Source organism: Rhineura floridana, chromosome 20, assembly GCF_030035675.1.
Source record: "Rhineura floridana isolate rRhiFlo1 chromosome 20, rRhiFlo1.hap2, whole genome shotgun sequence".
Taxonomy (NCBI): Eukaryota; Metazoa; Chordata; class Lepidosauria; order Squamata; family Rhineuridae; genus Rhineura; species Rhineura floridana.
In genome coordinates this window covers 4,597,528-4,617,736 of record NC_084499.1, presented here as the reverse complement: position 1 = coordinate 4,617,736, position 20,209 = coordinate 4,597,528, and the positions used below count along the sequence as shown (strand labels likewise).

The following is a 20,209-nucleotide window of genomic DNA, read 5'->3' as shown; positions in this document are numbered from 1 at the left end:
GTGTGTGTGTGTGTGTAGGTTATTCAGCAGTAGAAAGGTTTTTCAGAAATAACAACAACAATAAAGCATCATCATAATTTATTACCCACCCTTCACCTAAAGGTCCCAGGGCGGGTTACAACAATTTAAAACATAACATTAAAAACAATTTAAAAACAATGTAAAATCCCCAAATAGGGTGGGGTCCTAAAAATACATGCCCCAGGGTAAAGAGGTGTAAAGCACACTTTGCACATGCTCAGGAAAACGCTGGGCTTCTGAAGGTCTTTACTGGGAATGAACCGTGCTCGGTGGGGGAGGCCCGCCTCGTTTACTAACTAAGCGGCCGCGGGGCTCTGCGTTGCTATGACGACAACCCCGAGGAGAGGGGGCTTCCGGCCAGTCGGGCAGGCGGCGGGACTACATTTCCCGGCTCCCTCCGCGCAATCACTTCCGGCCCGCCGCTGTGCGCTCCCAGCCCTCCTCGTCTATCCGTCCGTCCGTCCGTCGGTCGCGCTCCTGACTCTGCCTGGTGCCTGGACGGGATGGAGTGACCGACCGGCCGGCCAACCAGGAGCCCGGAAGTCCTCCTCGCCGTCGCCTGCCTGCCTGGGGCCCATGCGGCCCCCTCAGAGACCATGGGGTCCCGCATTAAGTGAGTGAGGAGAAGGAGGAGGAGGAGGAGGAGGAGGAGGAGCAGCAGCAGCAGCAGCCCCCCCCCTCAGGACGGGGATCTGCCTTTTCCTCCCCCCCCGCGGGAATGTGCCCCTGTGGGGGAGGGCCAGCGCGTGCGTGCGGTCGCGCGTGCGCACGTGCATGATATAGATACTGTATAACGGTGGCGTCGGGGAGAGGGAGTCTCACGTTTCCCTTCTTCCCTGGGAATGCCGTATCATTATTATTATTATATTATTATTAACTAGATTTATGTCCTGTCCTTCCTCCCAGTAGGGGTCCTTTATGGGAGAGGGGTGCCTGCCTGCCCCCCAAAACAGCAGAGGGAAGATGTGTGGCTCAGGCTATCCTCTTGAAGAAAAACTCAAGAGAGCTAGCCCTTTGTGTGTTTGTCCTGTTTTGTTTTAAAGATTTCGGTCCTATCTAGGTGTCGTGTTTGTGAGACTCCTCGCAAAACAAACCCTCTAAGGCACTGTACAAATATCCGTTTACTGATAGATTGTTTTCTCTGTCACCTGGCTTTCCTGCAAGGAATGATTCTCGCTAATGTTTTTTGTGTGCGTGTGTGTTTGGGCACAGGCAAAGAGAGAAGCGTCTACTCTATACTGTATGTAGAAAGGGCGAAGAGACACTCATGATTCTCTTTCCCTGTGAGAAAGTGTCTGTTTACAGAGAGAGAGGGAGAGAGTGTGTTTTGAGTATGTGTGTGTGAAATCCTACATCCATGTTTCCTTATATACACAAGAATATCCTCTCTATGTAGGTAGATGTCTCTCTTTGCTGTCTTCCACCCACCCATATTTCCCCCCCTAAAGCTGCTATTCTAACCCCACTTACCTCTGAGTAAGTCTCATTGAATTCAATAGTACTTGAGAGTGTAGGATTGCACTGTATGTAAAACAGAGTGGGCACATATGGTAGTCCTTTTCCATGTAAATGTGTGTGTGTGTGTGTGTGTATGTAGAGAAGACTGAGTGAACGTAGTTTTGAGTGTCCTGATGTGAATGCCTACATGGTGAGAAAGAACAGTATTTCATTTTTATAGAGTACTCTCTGCTTGTATATGTATGTGTGCAGAGGGAGAGAGAGAGAATGATACTATATGTTTGTTTTGTTTATTGGTAGAGAGAGATAGAAGGTTCAGACAGCATGATTCTGAATTCCAGTTGCTGGAAACTACAGGAGGGAAGAGTGCTCTTGCACTCTGGTCCTGCTTGTGGGCGTCCCACAGGCACCTGTGGCAGGGCGCTGAGTGGGCAGGTTGCTGAAGATGGGCCATTGGCCTCATCCAGCAGGCTCATGTTCTAGGCTCTTACGCCCCCCCCCCAAGCAGGCTCTTACACCCCCCCACAGGGTAGTTTTAATGTGGGCCCACACCTGCTCTCCTGTAAGAGAGCCAGTGCTATTGGAAGGTGTTGGGGAAGAGGGAGCAGAAGATTCTACTATCTCTGTTTTTTGGGGTGAGTGGGGTCTGTGCAGAAGTGGTGGAGTGCCTGGAAGCAGCAGGCCCAGGCTGTGTGTTGGGGAGACAGTCTGTGGCATGCTTGGTAGGCGGGGCAGAATTAGGAGAGGGTGTGTTCCAAGCTGTTGGCTATGTGAAGAGATTATGCCTGCTATTTTAATATTAATTTTTTTGGAGTGTGTGGGGGACTCTAAAAAAATGTACACTGCTTTCTTCCCCTCCCCTTGACAAAATGCATAAAGTGGCTCAAGAGAAGTGTGTGGTGTCCATGAGATGCTGCACAACTTTCCCCGAGCAAAATCCTCTCATGGATATACGTTTTTTGTATTTCTCTTCCCCCACTTCTTATTTCATGCCAAACGAGCCCTGCAGGCACAGGAGCAGGGCAACTTAGCTGGTCAAGGAGCTTTACTGGCCGAGGCAAGGCTCTTGTCACATTCTCTGCATTTGCCCAAGTGGATGGTTTGGCAAGAAGAGAACAAGTGGCATTTGAGCATGTCAGAAGTGGGCTCTGCTGCTAGCTTTCAGGTGACATCAGCTTCCTCAGCAGGCAAAAAAGTGGAGGGAGGGGCCACTTTTGCAGAATTTGGCCTGTTTCCTCGGCTTCTTGTTCCTATCCAGAGTCTCTTCTGGGATATCTTCTTGCTCTTAGCCTCTATAAAATGTAGAGAGAGAAAATGCTTGCTGTCCAGGCACCTAGCATCTTGCAGTACTTTCCTTGGCTGTGTGTGGGGCCACCACCCAGACGTTTGATCCTGCTGGCTTTGATAAATTGCTTTTGGGAAAGTGGGGTGGGGTGGGGTGGGGTAGGGAGAAAATTCTAGCAACAGCCTACAGCTTTACTTCTCTGGCTTGCCCTGAGTTGGCTGTAGCAGCCAAACTTGAGTTGGCTCTTTGCCTCCCTGGGGAGGGAGGAAGGGCAGGATATAAACAAACAAATAAAATGGATTAGCCAGCCTCAGAGTGATGAGATTAAATTGGTCTGGAAGTAGCTATGGCTGTTTGTAGGAACAGAAATGGGGGGGGCTTGTGGATGTTACCTTCAAAGAGCAGGGTTGGATTTGTCTTCTGCCAAGCAGTTCCCAAGGTTTATGTTAGGAAACCTAACTAAGGATAATAGCCTAACTAATTTTAGGAACTAAGGCTGCAATCCAACACACACTTACCTGGGAGTAAGTCCTGTTGAATCCAGTGGAGCTTACTTCTGAGTAGACATGTGTTGGATTGTAGCCTAAATGTGTTCGTAGCTGTTGCTGCTGAGTTAGCCTGAATTGATCTACTGTGGTCTTGAGCAGCCTTCTGCAACCAGGTGCCCTCCAGCTGTTTCAAACTGCAACATTCATTAGTCCTTGCCACTGGAGAGCACTGGCTTGGGGAAGGCTGGTTCTGAGGGTTGTGCCATTTATTTTAGATGTAAAATTTTATAGCGGTCTCTTGTCCTCTCAAGATTTGCTTGGCACAGATAGTATCCTCCCTGTGTTAGCAATGGAATGAAAAGCACAAAAGGGGGAAAAGTAACATCTTTTGGGACTGTCTTCCATTGGCTAGTGTGTGTTGCATCACTTCTGTGACATCCAAACAAGACAGAGGTGCTCCTGGTTAGTCGAAAGGCAAATCGGAATAGGCATTCAGCCTGTGCTGGATGGGGTTACACTCCCCCTGAAGACACAGGTTTGCAGTTTGGGTGTGCTCCTGGACTCAGCTTTGAACTTGGAGGCCCAGATCTCTGCAGTGGCCAGGAGTGCTTTTGCCCAGCTAAGACTGGTGCGCCAGCTGCGCCCATTCCTGGAGATGCCTGATTTGATTACAGTGATGCATGCCTTAGTTACATCCCATTTAGATTACTGTAACGCGCTCTACGTGGGGCTGCCTTTAAAGACTGTTCGGAAACTTAAACTGGTACAAAGAGCTGCAGCCAGAGTGCTAACTGGAGCTGGTTACAGGGACCATACAACCCCCTTGTTACGACAGCTCCACTGGCTGCCAGTTTGTTTCTGGTCACAATTCAAAGTGCTGGTTTTGACCTATAAAGCTCTATACGGTCCAGGCTATTTGTCAGACCGTATCTCCCCATATGAGCCTGCCTGGGCCCTGAGATCTTCAGGAGAGGCCTTTCTCTCAGTCCCAACACCTTCGCAAGCACGATTGGTGGGGACACGAGATAGGGCCTTCTCGGTGGCTGCCCCCAGGTTCTGGAACTCTCTTCCTAGGGAAGCACGAATGGCCCCTTCCTTGCTATCCTTCCGTCGGCAGGGAAAGACTTTTTTATTCCGACAGGCTTTTGGACTAGACGATGTTTAAGATAGGGCCTCATAAGGTCTGTTGTATTGTTCTGTGGTCCTATTCTTAATGTTTTAAATTGTTTTAGTATCTTAAGTTTATGTTTCATGATTTTAATGTTACAAATAGTTTAATTCTATTTTAATTGTATATTTTTGTATATTTTACCTATGAGTAGTTTTTATTTGTAAGCCGCCCTGAGTTCCAGTTTTGGAAAAAGGGCGGGGTAAAAATAAAGATTCATTCATTCATTCAAACATACAGTTCTCTCCACTCGCATACTGAACAAGTCAGGAAAGCTGCTAGTGCATTCTTGGAGACTAAACATTCTTGGAGCCTACATTCTTGGAGACTAAACAAATATGACAGGGATCGAAAAATATGCCTCTTGGTATAGTGGGGAAGTGACTGATTATAATCCATTATAATGCTTTAGAACTCACTTCTCCTAGATTTACAGCCTTTCCCAACCCTTCTTTGTCTCTCCTGTCTTTTGAGAAAAACATCCCTGCCACTTTCTACTGGGTATCTTTAGGCAAAAACTGAGGTTGCCTCTGGTTGGGGAGTTAATGAGATACTAGGAGTCCAGAGGCCTGAAGCAAGGAGATGCTCTTGCTGAGAATGAATGTAGAATGCAAAAGATCCACAAATGATAAGAATTGGCACTTGTGCTCTGTGAGGGACCCAAAATCTTCCTGTAAATTATCCCAGGTACACTTGTTTTTTAGATAGCAAGGGAAAATAAAAAGTGTTAAGGCAACTGGGAGCTTGCATATCTGCCCATGCTCACAGACTAACTTATTCCCCTCCACATGTGTTCAGACCCCGCTGCTTTATAAGCAAGTGCTGTGAGAACTCTGGGCCTGAATAAGACATGAGACCCATATTAATTTTCACTGTGTCGGGATACTGAGATTATAAATGGCTTAACTACATTTTGTGTGTTGACTAGCTTGTGTTACTTAGTGCCAGGAATGGAATTGACTGGCAAGTGTTCATCTGTGTGTGTGCCATGTATCAAAGAGTTAGGCACATATTAAGCTGCCTTCTACTGTGTTGCGCAGTGGTTCAGGCGTTGGAGTACTCCCTGGGAGACCAGGGTTCGAGTCCCCACACAGCCATGAAGCTCACTGGGTGACCTTGGGCCAGTCACTGCCTCTCAGCCTCAGAGGAGGCAACGGTAAACCACCTCTGAATACCGCTTACCATGAAAACCCTATTCATAGGGTCTCCATAAGTCAGAATCTACTTGAAGGCAGTCCATCTATTGAATCAGACCATTGGTCCATCTAGCTCAGTATTGTCCACACAGACTGGCAGGGGCTCTCTATGGTTTCAGGCAAGGAATCCCAGCCCTACATGGAAGTGCTGGGGATTGAACTGGGGACCTTCTGCAAGGCAGATGCTCTGCCCAGTGAGCTACTCCCCGGTAGGGTTTTGAAATGCCCCAAGCAGTTCATTTGGCTCGTTTGATAGGCTTTCACTCTTGCTCTCTGGAGGTGGCTTTCCAGAGGCCCCTTAACTTGAACTGCCATACAAAAAAATCCTCTATGACTTCAGAGTCCCAGCAAGTTCCCCAGAGTTGCCACCTGAGAGTGCTTTCTTATCTCAAGAGGTAATCAAAGATGGGATTATTTGGTGGGGTGCTAACCCGTCATACCAAGGCAAACATAAATTTGAGAAAAGGTTTAATTGAGAGATTTGAATTAAGAGAATTGCCACATTTCAAGATCTTGTTTTTCTGGATGCTGCATCACAAAGGGAAGGATGTGAGTCCCCAGACCAGGGGTACCCAACATGGTGCCCTCCAGTTGTTGCTGGACTACAGCTCCCGTCATTCCTGACCATTGTCCATGCTGACTGGGGTTTACAGGCATTGGAGTCCCGACAGTATTAGAACACAAGATCAGCCCTTGTGGATCAGACCAAAGGCCCATTTGGTCCAGCATTCTGGTCTTGCAGTGGCCAACCAAATGCCTTTGGGAAGCCAGCCGGCTAGACATGAGCACGATAGTCCTCTCCCATTTGTCATCCTCAGCAAGTGGTATTTGGAGGTGTAGTGCCTTTGACACTGGAGGCAATATAGCTATCCTGACTACTAGCCACTGTCTGGAGGGCACCATGCTCGCTGTCCCTACCCCAAATGTTCAATGGGAGACGAACCTATGTGTTAATGCCACTTTCAGAATTGACAATGCCTTTCAGCCTTTCTTGTGTGCACAGTTGGGCACAGCTGTCACCATACACACTTTTGAGCTACCATAACATAGAGCAACCTTCCCTAACCGGGTGCCCTCCAGATCTTTTGGACTATAAGTCCCATCAGCTCCAGCTAGCACCGTTGTATGATGCTAGTGCTGATAGGAGCAAGGCCACACTGGCTGGTGCTGCTGGAAAATGTAGTCCAAAAGATCTGGAGGGCACCTGCTTGTGGAAGGCATAATGGGTCACATGTCACCTTGAGCCGAACCTTAAATTTGACGTGTGGAGTGGCAAGCTTGCAGATTCAAATTCATATTGCATGTCTGCAGTGCTCCTGTGGTTATTTGTGAACCTGCTTGCTCTTCTTGAACCGTGCCACCCCTCTGCTGTGGCTAGAGCAGCTTTGGCATCAAAAGTCTGGCTTCATCCCCAGGCCCTCTGTGTGCATTGGGGGCTGCTACCACAGCATAGGAGGTGTTTATGTGGATTGACGTAGTGAACTGATAAGGGGATTGTTTTCATAATTTGTAGAAATGCCCTCAAAGCTTGTGGTGCTAATGGGGTTTATGTTAAAAATAAATAAATAGGAAGTGCAGGATCTGTGGCTAAGCAAGGACACATTCAGGGAGGGCTGAATGATTTTTCTTGTGTCTGAAAAACGCAGGGATGGGTCATCTGTTTTCCTGGATATTGCACAATTTATTTTCAACTGTGTTGGGGAGGAAGAGGAAGCCATACCAGGGCAGTAAAATACTGCCTGGGTAGTGAGAACAGACTGTTTAGCAACTGACAGAGTGAACTGTTCACCTCTAGAAATAAGGGTAGTTTGGAAATATGATACCGTTGTTTTTGTTATTTATTAATTTATATACCACTTAATGCCAAAATAGACTTCTAGGTGGATTATAAAGTATCAACATCAGTTACAGCAAACATTAAAATGTAAACATCCATAATTCAAAAATGCAAGAAAAAATCCGATTAAAACTGGATACTTGGGTCAAGCAATCAAGGAGATGCCTGTGTAAACTGTTATGGAAGGTATCTTCAGGATGTGAAATTAGTAGGAAACTGCCCCATTTCCTGCCACAGGGCCATCTAATGCCAGCTGTCCTGTGAGAAGGATTCCAGGAGAGAGAGAGAGATTAAGAGGGGCACCGGGCACTAGCTTCTGTCCTCCTTCCACAGGACCATCTGACATCAGCTGCCCTCTGGGAAAGATATCATTCAAGCGGAGGTGGTGTTTTTGCTTTGTTTCTTGTTTTTAAGTGTGGTTCTTGATGCATCCATTGTACATTTATAAATGTTACGAAATACTTTGAAGACTGTGGTCAGACAGCAGGATATAACTACTGAATAAATATATAAATTGCCAGAGATGGGAAGCCTATAAGAGGAATGTTAGATCATAAACAATAGCATAGCTAAAGCACGTTTACTCAGAAAATCGGTGTGAGTTACTTCTACTTTGATTTAATTCCCAAATAGATTCTTTTCGGCTTGAGCCCCAAAAGGAGGCATTTTTGCTGAAGGGGGTGGGTTACAGAAGTCAGGGATCAACACAAGTCACACCCTCTTGGATTTCCCCCATACTGCCTCAGAAGACATTAGCAAAGGGAGTTCGTTGAGCTTATTCAGGATAAAAAACTGCACAATCACCAAGTTAGTTGACGGATACTTCCAGTCCCTCTCCATCTTAATGTCGCCTTCTAGCACCAACTCATTTTACTGCCAGTGTTAATGAAGTAGCATTAATGAAGTAGTATTTTAAGATCTGTTTTTATGATGTTTTAAAGTGTTTTAGTGCTTTGTTTGCCACCCTGGGCTCCTGCTGGGAGGAAGGGCGGGATACAAATTAAATAAATAATTTAATTTAATTTCACTTTCTGTGGCACAGGAGCTTCTGGTACTTCATCTCTTATCTTTTTTCTTCTTCAAGCATACGTAAATAAATTTGGCTGCCCCTTTCTGCCATTCATGGAATACTGATCATAAGGGATCTGAGCCATTTATTTATTTATTGTATTTATATACCGCCCCATAGCCGAAGCTGTCTTGGCAGTTTACAATAACTGAAAACATTAAAAACAAATATACAAATTTAAAACACATTTTTAAAAACAATTTAAAACACAATTTAAAAGACAGTTTAAAACAATTTGATCCAAAGGCAGGACAGTGCACTCACCAGCTCCCCTGAAAATTGATCTGCTTCAGATAGGCGATGCTTGCAATAAACTGAGGGATGTTTAGGCTGAAGAAATGAATATGGAGAGTCCAGAGTGACTGTGATGTCACAGGATGTATTCACTCTGCTCAGTAGGAGGAATCCCTCATGAATATTAACACAGTGCAAGTATTGTGTGAGGAAACTGGTGTGTGTGTGGGGTGGTTGGGGAAGGAGAAATTTCATAAAATCATAGAATAGTTGAGTTGGAAGGAGCCTATAAGGCCATCAAGTCCAACCCCCTGCTCAATGCAGGAATCCAAATCAAAGCATTCCAGCTGCCTCTTGAATGCCTCCAGTGTCGGAGAGCCCACTACCTCTCTAGGTCATTGGTTCCATTGTCGTGTGGCTCTAACAGGAAGTTTTTCCTGATGTCCAGTTGAAATCTGATTTCCTGCAACTTGAGCCCATTATTCAGTGTCCTGCACTCTGGGACGATTGAGAAGAGATCCCGGCCCTCCTCTGTGTGACAACCTTTCATGTACTTGAAGAGTGCTATCATATCTCCCCTCAGTCTTCTCTTCTCCAGGCTAAACATGCCCAGTTCTTTCAGTCTCTCCTCATAGGGCTTTGTTTCCAGTCCCCTGATCATCCTTGTTTCCCTCCTCTGAACCTGTTCCGTAGGGCCTGTAGGCAAAAGAGGGATAGGAGTTTAAAAAGATGGATGAGCCAAATGACAGGTTTTGGGAGGCAGGGTGGTTGAAGTAAAGAGGACTTATTTATACAGTGCTGTTGCTTTGTGTATGGACTTCGCAAAGTGCAAGGGACAAGTCCCTGCCCCGAGGAACTTACTCTATAATTCAATACAGAGGGGCCAGGTAGGAAGTGGAGAGACATGAACCTAGGGGCAAACAAAGGGAAAAGGTTTTTGTTTCCGTTATAGTTATGGTACGGTCTTGGGTGTAGGGGTTGTGTCAAAGGTTTTATGGAATAGCTGTGTTTCGAGAAGGGCTTTGAGGGAAGCAGACAATGTGCTGAGAAGGTGCGGGCAGCTCTGGAAAGAAGGACAGAGAGAAGAAGAGGCAAGAGGAGTTGGGTAGTGCCCATCATACAGATGTCCGACTGGCCTCAGGCATTTCGTGTTGCCGATCCCATGCTGTGGAACACTCTTCCAGCAGAGCATCGGCAGGCATCCTCGCGTTTGAATTTCGCATGTCTCTTGAAGACCTTTTAATGCCAACAGGCCTGTGCAGCCATTTAATGATTTAATGATTATTTGTATGGTTTTTAATGGTGTCTTGTGTTCATTTGCACACAGTCTTGATATTTTTATGATGTAATGGTATAGAAATAAATAGACTAGGGACCTGAGGGTTTGGAACCTCTTTGAATGGGAGTAGGGAGGCTGGGATGGCAGAGGAGACTGAGTAAGGCGGCAGGGAACTGACTTATAACAATGATGACAATTAACATTTATTATCTGCCCTTCACCCAGAGGTCCTAGGGTGGGTTGCAGCAGTTTTAAAATGGCATCAAAAACAATTAAAAACAACCTAAAATCACAAAATAGGGTGGGTCCTAAAAATATACATCTCGGGTGCCACAGGCCAGGGTAAAGAGGTACATCTTCAGCATTCGCCTAAAACTTACGGTTTCACATGTTCACTTGAAAAATAAAACCTGAAGGCATCTTTTGCTGCAGGTCTGTAGTTATTTCTGTGTTTCCAGCTTAAACTATTGGTCTTGTGTAAAAGAGAAGCTGGAATTGAGCTAGGAACACTGTTGCCAATTAATTCTTTAGTAAGCCTGAATTCAGTGCTGGGGATTGTGGGGCTGGCTAGTGGTGCCTTTAAAGCAGGGCTGTGGAGTCGGTACGCCAAACCTTCGACTCCGACTCCTCTATTTTTCTACTCTCCAACTCCACCCAAAATTGCTTCCGAGTCCAACTCCACGACTCCGACTCCAACTCCACAGCCCTGATATTGTTATGATATTATAAGTTTTTATTTTGGAGCCAGAGTCGGAGTTGGTACATTTCTACCATCTCCGACTCCACCCAAAATTGCTTCTGACTCCGACTCCACGACTCCCACTCCACAGCCCTGCTTTAAAGACAATGAGGAGAGCCGACCAGGCTTGTGTAAAGTTGCTATATAGCAACTTTAAATTAACAGGTGCTGCTTGAGATGGCTCATAATGTGAGTCAGCTGTTAGCAGCATCTTGTGCTTCATTCCTGAACAATCCTGCATGCTCAGAATTGAAATGTGAAATTGTTTCATGTTTCCCTTCTTTCCCCATCTTGCAGCCACAGGGACTTGCTCTGAGCAGAAGGGAGAAGCAGGAGCAGAAGCAGGCTTTTAAAAAAGAGATTATTCCCCTGCATTTGCTTCTTGGTATAATTGTTATTGATGCATATAATAATTTTAACGAAGCTACATTGTGAGGAGGGCCTAAAAAACAGCATATTAGTACTTCAAACCAGGGATGGGAATTGGATCTGCCTGGTAGTCTGCATCCTTATTACTCCAGCCCCTGTGGGCTGCCCACCTGTCAGTGTTCAAAGGGGCTCGCTGTAGGTTAGCACGCCCCTTTAAAGTCAGGCTGCAGGTGCGGTTTGAATCCAAACCACACCTGCAGAGGCCTGAGGTTGTCAGCTGATTGGTGCTGACAGTGATCTGCTCTGGCTGCACTAGGAAGTTCCCAATGTAGTAGATCTCAGTGGGGCTCGTTGTTGGCCAGTTGGTGCTGTCAGTGAGCGCTACATGCAAAGTGATAATCAGGAGCTCACTTTAAGCCCCCAGATGTTCCTTTGTCACCATGTCCTTACCTGCCCCACCCCTGACACCAGTAGATGACATCAGGGTTGGGGGAAGGATGTGATTTGGGAGAAAAGGAGTCATGGGCTAAATTGGAACCAGTGCCAGGCCTAATTAGGAGGCCGTAGGCTTCCCCACCTATGCCTTAAGCCAACAAACAACGGGATGGTGTTAAAATCCAGAATCTGGTGCTTGAGCTGGTGCTTAAAAATAGATAGCAAATTCAGCAGCTCTCATGCATCTCTGATAGCATGCCTTAGAGCGCCAAAGTATATAAAAAGTAAAAAGCACTTGAACTCTGTCTTGGCAGACAGTGTGCTACAGCTGAATTGTTCCCTCTGCGTACATCAGGGATGGGCAGCCTGTGGCCCTCCAGGGGTTTTTGGGCTGCAGCTGCCATCAGCCCCAACCAGCCATGCCAGTGGTCAAGGATGGTGGGAACTGGAGTCCCAGCAATGCCTGGAGGGCCCCAGATTCCCCTGCCCCCACATAAATAGAACGGTTGTGTAAGAGAGAAAGTGGATCCTTTAAGGCTTCTGGAGCGGATGTGGGAGCAGCAATCTGTTTGGCCCTGTGATGAGGTTGTCCGATAAGGGGTGTAATGCAGATGTTGGCAGGAAGGAAACCTTATTTATCATTTATTAGAGTTATACCCGCGTTTCCTCCCAGTAGGAGCCCAGGTTGGCAACCTTGAAGGTTTTCATTCATTGCAAAATGGTGACTGAGTCTTTCCCTGATTTATGACTGCAGAGATGGCACAAAACCAGCAGGAAAACTGAAGTGGATGTAAGGTTTCCAAACTAAAGGTTGCTTCCATCTATTTGTCCACTTGTTGCAGGGATATGGCCATTTATTACATTTTCCATAGAGCCACTTGATGGGTTGCATTTTTGTTGGAAACACTAGCAAGTGCCTTTGCTTTGGTGGAGCCTGCAGTGCGCCAGGAGCAGTGTGCTTGTTTCCTGCAACTCATAGAATCATAGAATAGTAGAGTTGGAAGGGGCCTAGCTTTTAAATGCTAGATCGGTTGCTAATAAAACCCCCCTTATCCACGATCTGATCGTGGAGAAAGGTACCAATCTTGCGTGTATTACCGAGACCTGGGTGGGAGAGCAGGGAGGAGTTGCTCTCTCCCAGCTCTGCCCACCTGTGTACTCGGTGCAGCACTGTGGTAGATCTGAGGGCCGGGGAGGTGGGGTTGCTGTGGTCTATAGGAGTTCTTTCTCTCTCACCAAGCACCCTGTCCAGACGGCGACTGGTTTGGAATGTCTTCATCTTGTGCTGGGCCAAGGAGACAGACTGGGAATACTGTTGGTGTACCGCCCACCTTGCTGCCCAACAGCTTCCCTAACTGAGCTGACAGAGATAGTCTCGGAGGTATTGTTGAGGTCCCCCAGACTCGTGGTACTGGGGGATTTCAACATCCATGCCGAGCCTGTCTTGCTTGGGGCGGCTCAGGACTTCATGGCCTCCATGACAACCATGGGGCTGTCTCAAATTGTTACTGGCCCGACACATGTATTGGGACATACTCTTGATCTGATCTTCACCACTGGTCATGGAGATGGTGATCTGAGGGTGGGGTATTTTTCATCTACTCCATTGTCATGGACAGATCATTGCTTGCTGAGTTTTAGACTCACGACAGCCCTTTCCCTCTGCAGAGGTGGAGGACCTATTAAGTTGGTCCGCTCCTGGAGGCTTATGGATCCTGTAGCTTTCCAGAGGGCTCTGGGAGTTTTTCCGGCTGATAGTACTGGTGCTCCTGTCGAGGCCATGGTTGACCTGTGGAATACGGAGATGACCCGGGCCATCGACATGATCGCTCCCACGCGCCCCCTTCGCTGCCGAACTCATACAGCACCGTGGTATACCCCGGAGCTGAGAGTGATGAAGCAAGAGAGAAGGAGGCTAGAGTGCAGGTGGAGGCGAACTCCTGACGGATGTAATCATTCCCTGGTAAGTGCTTCCACTGAGTTGTACATAAAAGCGGTTAGGGCGGCGAAAAAGTCTTATTTTGCTACCACCATTAGATCATCCCTTTGCCGCCCAGCGGAGCTTTTTAGGGTGGTACGAGGGCTCTTACATTCTGGCCCTCATGATACTAAGGAAACATCGGAAGCTTGCTGCAACGAATTTGCGGAGCACTTCCAGGATAAGATTGCATGCATCCGCCGGGACTTAGACTCTGATGTTATGACAGATGAATCCATTGAAGTGTCTAGAGCGCGGCCTTGTCCTTTATTATTGGATGAATTTCAGTTGGTGCAGCTCGAGGAAGTAGACAAGGTGCTTGGAATGGTGTGGGCGACCACCTCTGCTCTGGACCCTTGCCCATCTTGGCTGGTGAAGACTGGCAGGACTGTAACCGCCGGCTGGGCCAAGGAGGTAATAAATGCCTCCTTGAGAGAGGGAATAGTCCCTGGCAGTCTCAAGGAGGCAGTAATAAGACCCCTTTTAAAGAAACCTTCTTTGGACCCAGATGTTTTGAACAACTATAGACCGGTGGCGAATGTCCCTTTTTGGGGCAAGGTTTTGGAGCGGGTGGTTGATGGCCAGCTCCAGGCGCTCTTGGATGAAACCAATTATCTGGATCCGTTTCAATCCGGTTTTAGGTCCGGTTTTGGCACTGAAACAGCCTTGGTTGCCCTGTATGATGACCTTTGTCGGGAGAGGGACAGGGGGAGTGTGACTCTGTTGATTCTCCTTGATCTCTCAGCGGCATTTGATACCATCGACCATGGTATCCTTCTGGGGAGGCTCGCGGAGTTGGGAGTTGGGGGGACTGCTTGGCAGTGGCTCTGCTCCTACTTAGGGGATCGTTGCCAGACGGTAGTGCTTGGGGAACATTGCTCAACACCCTGGACTCTCCATTGTGGAGTCCCTCAGGGGTCGGTTTTGTCCCCCATGCTCTTTAACATCTACATGCAGCCTCCGGGTGCGGTCATCAGGAGTTTTGGAGTGCGTTGCCATCAGTACGCTGATGACACGCAGCTCTACTTCTCCTTTTCACCTTCTTCAGGTGAGGCTGTTGATGTGCTGAACCGTTGCCTGACCGCGATAATGGACTGGATGAGAGCTAATAAACTGAAACTCAATCCAGACAAGACTGAGACACTGTTGGTGAGCTCTTTCCCTGCTCAGATGGTGGATGTTTATCCTGTTCTAGATGGGGTTACACTCCCCTTGAAGGAACAGGTTCGTAGTTTGGTGGTCCTTTTTGACCCTTCCTTGTCGCTCGAGGCTCAAGTGGCCTTGGTGGCACGGAATGCGTTTTACAACCTTCGCTTAGTCGCCCAACTACGCCCCTATCTGGACAGTGATGATCTCGCCTCTGTTGTCCACGCTCTGGTAACTTCTAGATTGGATTACTGTAATGCGCTCTACGTAGGGCTGCCCTTGAAGACTGTTCGGAAACTTCAGCTAGTGCAAAATGCGGCAGCCAGGCTGTTGACGAGGACCAATCGGTCTGCGCATATAACACCTGTCCTGGCTCGCTTGCACTGGCTACCCATTTGTTTCCGAGCTAGATTCAAGGTGCTGGTGTTGACCTATAAAGCCTTACGCGGTGTGGGACCGCAATACCTTGTGGAACGCCTCTCCCGCTATGAACCTACCCGCTCACTTCGTTCAGTATCTAAGGCCCTCCTCCGGGTACCAACTCACCAGGAGGCCCGGAGGACTGTTACTAGAACTAGGGCCTTTTCTGTGGTGGCCCCCGAATTATGGAACAGCTTACCGGAGGAAATACGCCTGGCGCCTACGGTTCTTTCTTTTAGGCGCCAGGTTAAGACCTGGCTGTACTCCCAGGCATTTTAATGTTCAATGTTTTATGTTTAATGTTTTAGTTTAATGTGTTCCTTTCTGTTACTGATTTTATTCTATATTGTATTTTAATCTCGTTTTGTACACCGCCCAGAGAGCTATTAGCTATGGGCGGTCTAGAAATGAAAATAAATAAAATAAATAAATAAATAAGGCCATCAAGTCCAACCCCCTGCTCAATGCAGGAATCCAAATTCCTTTGGTGCACCATGGCTTTTCCTTCCACGCTTGAGCTGGCAGAACAGTTAGTGAAGTTGAAGTGTTGGGACGAAGGCTTGGCGATAAGAGCTCCTCTGCCTTGTCTTTCCAAAAGTATGGCAGTAAGGTTGGAAACAGCTGGAGCCTTTGTAGCCACGTTCCCACAATGTGGTTAATGGGATGTCATTTCAGTGGTGGTCTGGTGATGGAAAGTCAGAAGACAAAAGTACCATTCTCACTATTTTTCGGAGGCAGGGAAGAGTGAATGGTGCAGACATATTCGGGAGTCAACTTAGGTAGGATTGCAAGGCACAGGTTTTGCTAGGTCTGGATGACAGACAGGGCCATTGGACTGATTGAGGTCAACACACAAGAAGGAATTCAAGCTGACTTGTGGGAATAGGCTGAGTTCCCAGTAGGCAGAGCTACTGAAATCCCTGGCAGTGGGTGCCTACAGATGTAAGGAGTTCACAGCATCATGTGCAGGGGTCCTGAACTTTAGAAGAATACAGTAGGGCCCAGCTTTTTGGCACCCCTCTAATACGGCGGTGCCAGTGGGGCGATCAGCTGGAGCGTGGGGAGCTCTAGCTGCCGCGCTCCAGCTGACAGCGATCAGCTGTAGTGCGCAATCAGCTGGAGTGTGAGGAGCTCGCTTGCCATAGCTGATCGCTGTCAGCTGTAGTGTGCAATCAGCTGTAGCATGGGGAGCTCGTGCGCTCCAGCTGATCGCTGTCAGCTGGAGCTCCCTGCACTCCCGCTGATCGCACGCTACAGCTGTCAGCTGGAGCGTGGTGACTGGAATACAGTAGGGCCCCACTTTCTGGCAGTTTTCACTTTTTGGCGGGGGCCTGGAACGTAACCTGCCATATGCGTGCGTGGGGCCCTACTGTAATAATAAAAATGGAGCCAGGTGCTTAGGAATTTAAAACATTTTCCTCTGTGTCTACCTCAAGGGGTCCTGCCCTGAACTACTGCTTGGAGATGGCCTGCCCTTTGCATTTTGAACAAGGGTTTTCTGCTGATGCACCCTTTGGATCATATTGATAGAATAAAAATGTGGCTTTTCCCTTTTCCCCCAGTGGATTGCAGGGAGAGGTTGTTCCCTCTCCCAGCATTCCCTTCTTCATCTCCTCCCTGAAACATTTGCCATCTCTGTCATGCTGAGTAACTGTAGTCTGTTTTTCAGGCCATGGTGGTAGAAGCTGAGTGATACTGACCTAATTTTTTCACTCCAACTGTCACCCAGGAGAGTTCTAAATAGCTTCTCATCTCATCAAAAAGCAGTATGCAAGCACTAGAACAACACTTGCCTGCGTTTGCTGTTGCTGGGGAATCTGCCTTATTTGGCTTCCTCTCTTGCCCAGATTTCACAATATTGCATAAACACTAGAGATAGCCCAGCAAGACTGAAATCAAAGCCATGTCTCTTCCCACCTCCCAAATTAGGCCTGCATAAATCCCAGCAGCCTGATTGTTCCAGGTACCTAAAAGGTGTTGTGGTATAAATTTGTATATTTGTTAAGCAGAGAGTAACAGCGGTCTGAAATGTGTGTGCGCCAGTGTGTGCGTTTACCTAAGACTTGAGACTTCGTAAAATAAGAAAAGCTACTTTATTTATAGAAATACATAGTAGATAGAAAGGCATACCTAGTTCTAACTAAGTTGGAGGCAAAACGCCCAGGCGTGGGAGTTGCCCTCATGGCTAGGAGAGAGAGAGCAGAGACAAAGAGGTGTCTCCTGTCTCCCAGACAGTCGAATTAGAGAAGAGAGAAAAGGGCGGAAGAAGGAGGGGCAGATAAGCTTCCCTGAGCATATCAGTTTACAAGGAAGTAAGTAAGTCAGAGCATCACAGGTAAAGGTAATCAACTCTATTATAATATTCTGGACCTTTTTTTATTCAGGATTCATGATGAAACAATTTTTTTGTATGTAAGCTCCTTACAGGACTCTTAAAATGGTCCCAGAAGTTTCTGATTTGATTACCCTGGCTACAGAATTTGCCTTCTCACCACATTTTTCTAAGATGATAGTCAGTGGCATTTAACTTGGGGTGGTGGTGGTGGGGTGACCGGACCACGTTGTAAGGCACATTGATGAAGTGTCTGATGAAGTGTTCTGTGAAGGTTTATGCCCCAATAAAGTTAGTCTTTAAGGTGCAAAAAGGCTATTTGTTGTGTGTACTTAAAGGTTCTCATTTGGTCTTTCAAGGACTTGTTCACCATTTCAAAACTTGACCTCCTTTGATTAAATTGCTAGCCTTGTGCTAGCAACTCCATCAAAGAGAGGGAGAGAAATCCCAGCATGATTGTTTCCTCATTTTTATATTTGATATTTATCCTCTTACAGTTCAACCTAATGGTTTTGAATTGAAATTAGAAGGTTTTGCTGCAGTTGTCCCCATGCCTTGCAGGGAAAACAAGCCTTGCCTCACTTTTTGGTTTTAGCCTGGAATCCATGCTACCTCTGATTAACAAAGATAGCGAGCTCCTGCCCCCACATGCTGCCGCCTCTCAGAGTGACTTATCAGCTTCCTATATCTCCATACCGTTTAGAATTTGGATGATTAGGAGCGCAAGTTGGCTTGGCCTCTTGTTATTGCTCATTCTCTACTCATCAGAGCCGGAAGGGCTTTGCCTGGATGTCCTTGTGAAGAGAAGACTAAGGGTAGATAGGATAGCATTCTTCCAGTTCAGTACTTGAAATGTTGCCAGACACAGGAGGGCCAGGATCTCTTCTCGATCGTCCCAGAGTGCAGGACATGGAATAATGGGCTCAAGTTACAGGAAGCCAGATTTCTGCTGAACATCAGGAAAAAGGTTCTAACTGTTAGGGGAGTAAGCAATGGAACCAATGATCTGGGGAGGTGGTGGGTTCTCCGACACTGGAGGCCTTCAAGAGGCAGCTGGACAGTCACCTTCTGGGTATGGCTTAATTTGGATTTCTGCACTGAGCGGGGGTTGGACTTGGTGGCCTTATAGACCCCTCCCAACTCTACTATTCTATGATTCTGTTCTTGGGGTGCTCTTGTAGAAATGTTGGAAGGTGCCTTATATGAGTCAGACCATATAATCTAGCTCAGTATTTTCTTCATCAGGGATGGAGAGCACCCACACATCCCTGGTCAGGGCTGCATTCCCTCAGTGGTAAATTGTTGGGGAGGGGCCTGCATGCAGGTGGTAGTGGGGCAGATCCAAAAGTGAATCATAGAATCATAGAATAGTAGAGTTGGAAGGGGCCTATAAGGCCATTGAGTCCAACCTCCTGCTCAATGCAGGAATCCAGTGTCGGAGAGCCCACTGCCTCTCTAGGTCATTGGTTCCATTGTCGTATGGCTGTAACAGTTAGGAAGTTTTTCCTGATGTCCGGTTGAAATCTGACTTCCTGCAACTTGAGCCCATTATTCTGTGTCCTGCACTCTGGAACGATCGAGAAGAGATCCCGGCCCTCCTCTGTGTGACAACCTTTCATGTACTTGAAGAGTGCTATCATATCTCCCCTCAGTCTTCTCTTCTCCAGGCTAAACATGCCCAGTTCTTTCAGTCTCTCCTCATAGGGCTTTGTTTCCTTTGAAGGGAGTCCACAGCACTGCTTTCTCTCTCTCTCCAGTTCCCCATCTTTTGTTGTTGTTACTTGCCCTCTGTTTGCATTAATACTGCTTGGAACTGATTGCTTGCTGAGGGTTTTGGTCCTTCCGTGGCTCCATCCTCTTCTAGTTTCTCTCCACCCTCACTGCAAGGCTCTTCGTCATGACTCAATGTGTTGCATCTATATCTCCAAGCTCTTTCGCACATGTGTACACACATGTACGTACGCACATGGAAGAGGAAGTGATTCCCGAAGGAGTGGACCAGAGACCAAGAGTGGGACTGCAGAGTTGAGAGGGCTGCATGAAAGTAGGCTTGGAGCTGCAGGTTTCCAACCCTGGCCCATACTGACTGGCAGTGGCGCTCCTCAGTTTCAGACAGAAGTCCTTCTGTAGCTGCAGCGGGAGAAAACCAGGGATTGGACCTGGGACTTTGTGCAGGCAAAACATGTGCTTGGACGCTGAGCAGTGACTCTTCCCAGATGATATTGCCACATGAGCCTAAGGCTGCAGTGGTAAGGTTAGGTAAACAGCTTACATGTAAAAAGAAATTAGGTAAAAAGTTACCTAAAAGGATGGCAGATTTTTAAAAAATACTAATACACTCTCTTATGAAGTATTTCCTCTCTCAGGCAGGGATTTGTGTAATATATCACATGCGTGCAACATGTGTTGTTGGATTCCCAATGTCCATCAGCGCCAGCAACCACGGTAAATAATCAGGGGTGATGTGTGTTGGGAGTTGTAGCCTGGCAACAACTGGAGGGCCACAGATCCCCCATTCCTGTCCTAAGCTAATAACTGCTATGAGTAATGCAAAGCAAACCTTCCATTTTATGGTATCATTTTGCCAGAGGCAGTTAACTATTACCTGCTTCAAGTGTGTCCCTTTTCAGAGAAATCTGTACTTAAAACATGCTCTTCTGCAATTTCCAGTCAGGGCTTTAAATGTTTCATGCAAAAGGAAGAGGTGTGCATTCCATATCATAACTTCAGTGGGAAGAATTTCATCTGCTTTTAT

The 20,209-nt window shown here is 47.1% G+C and overlaps 1 protein-coding gene across 8 annotated transcripts in view; it reads left to right on the top strand.

Moving 5' to 3' along the window:
* The first annotated feature begins 355 nt into the window (after positions 1-355).
* Positions 356-20,209, top strand: part of DENND1A (DENN domain containing 1A) — a 342,814-nt gene continuing 322,960 nt past the window's right edge. For 3 of the 8 annotated variants that reach the window (XM_061604517.1, XM_061604515.1, XM_061604522.1), the window contains exon 1: positions 392-634. In XM_061604517.1, the coding sequence (XP_061460501.1) occupies positions 618-634 (17 nt within the window). In that variant the 5' untranslated portion in view covers positions 392-617. Of the gene's footprint in view, positions 635-20,209 lie in introns of all 8 variants that reach the window. The other 5 variants (XM_061604516.1, XM_061604521.1, XM_061604523.1 and 2 more) reach the window with 5 other exon arrangements.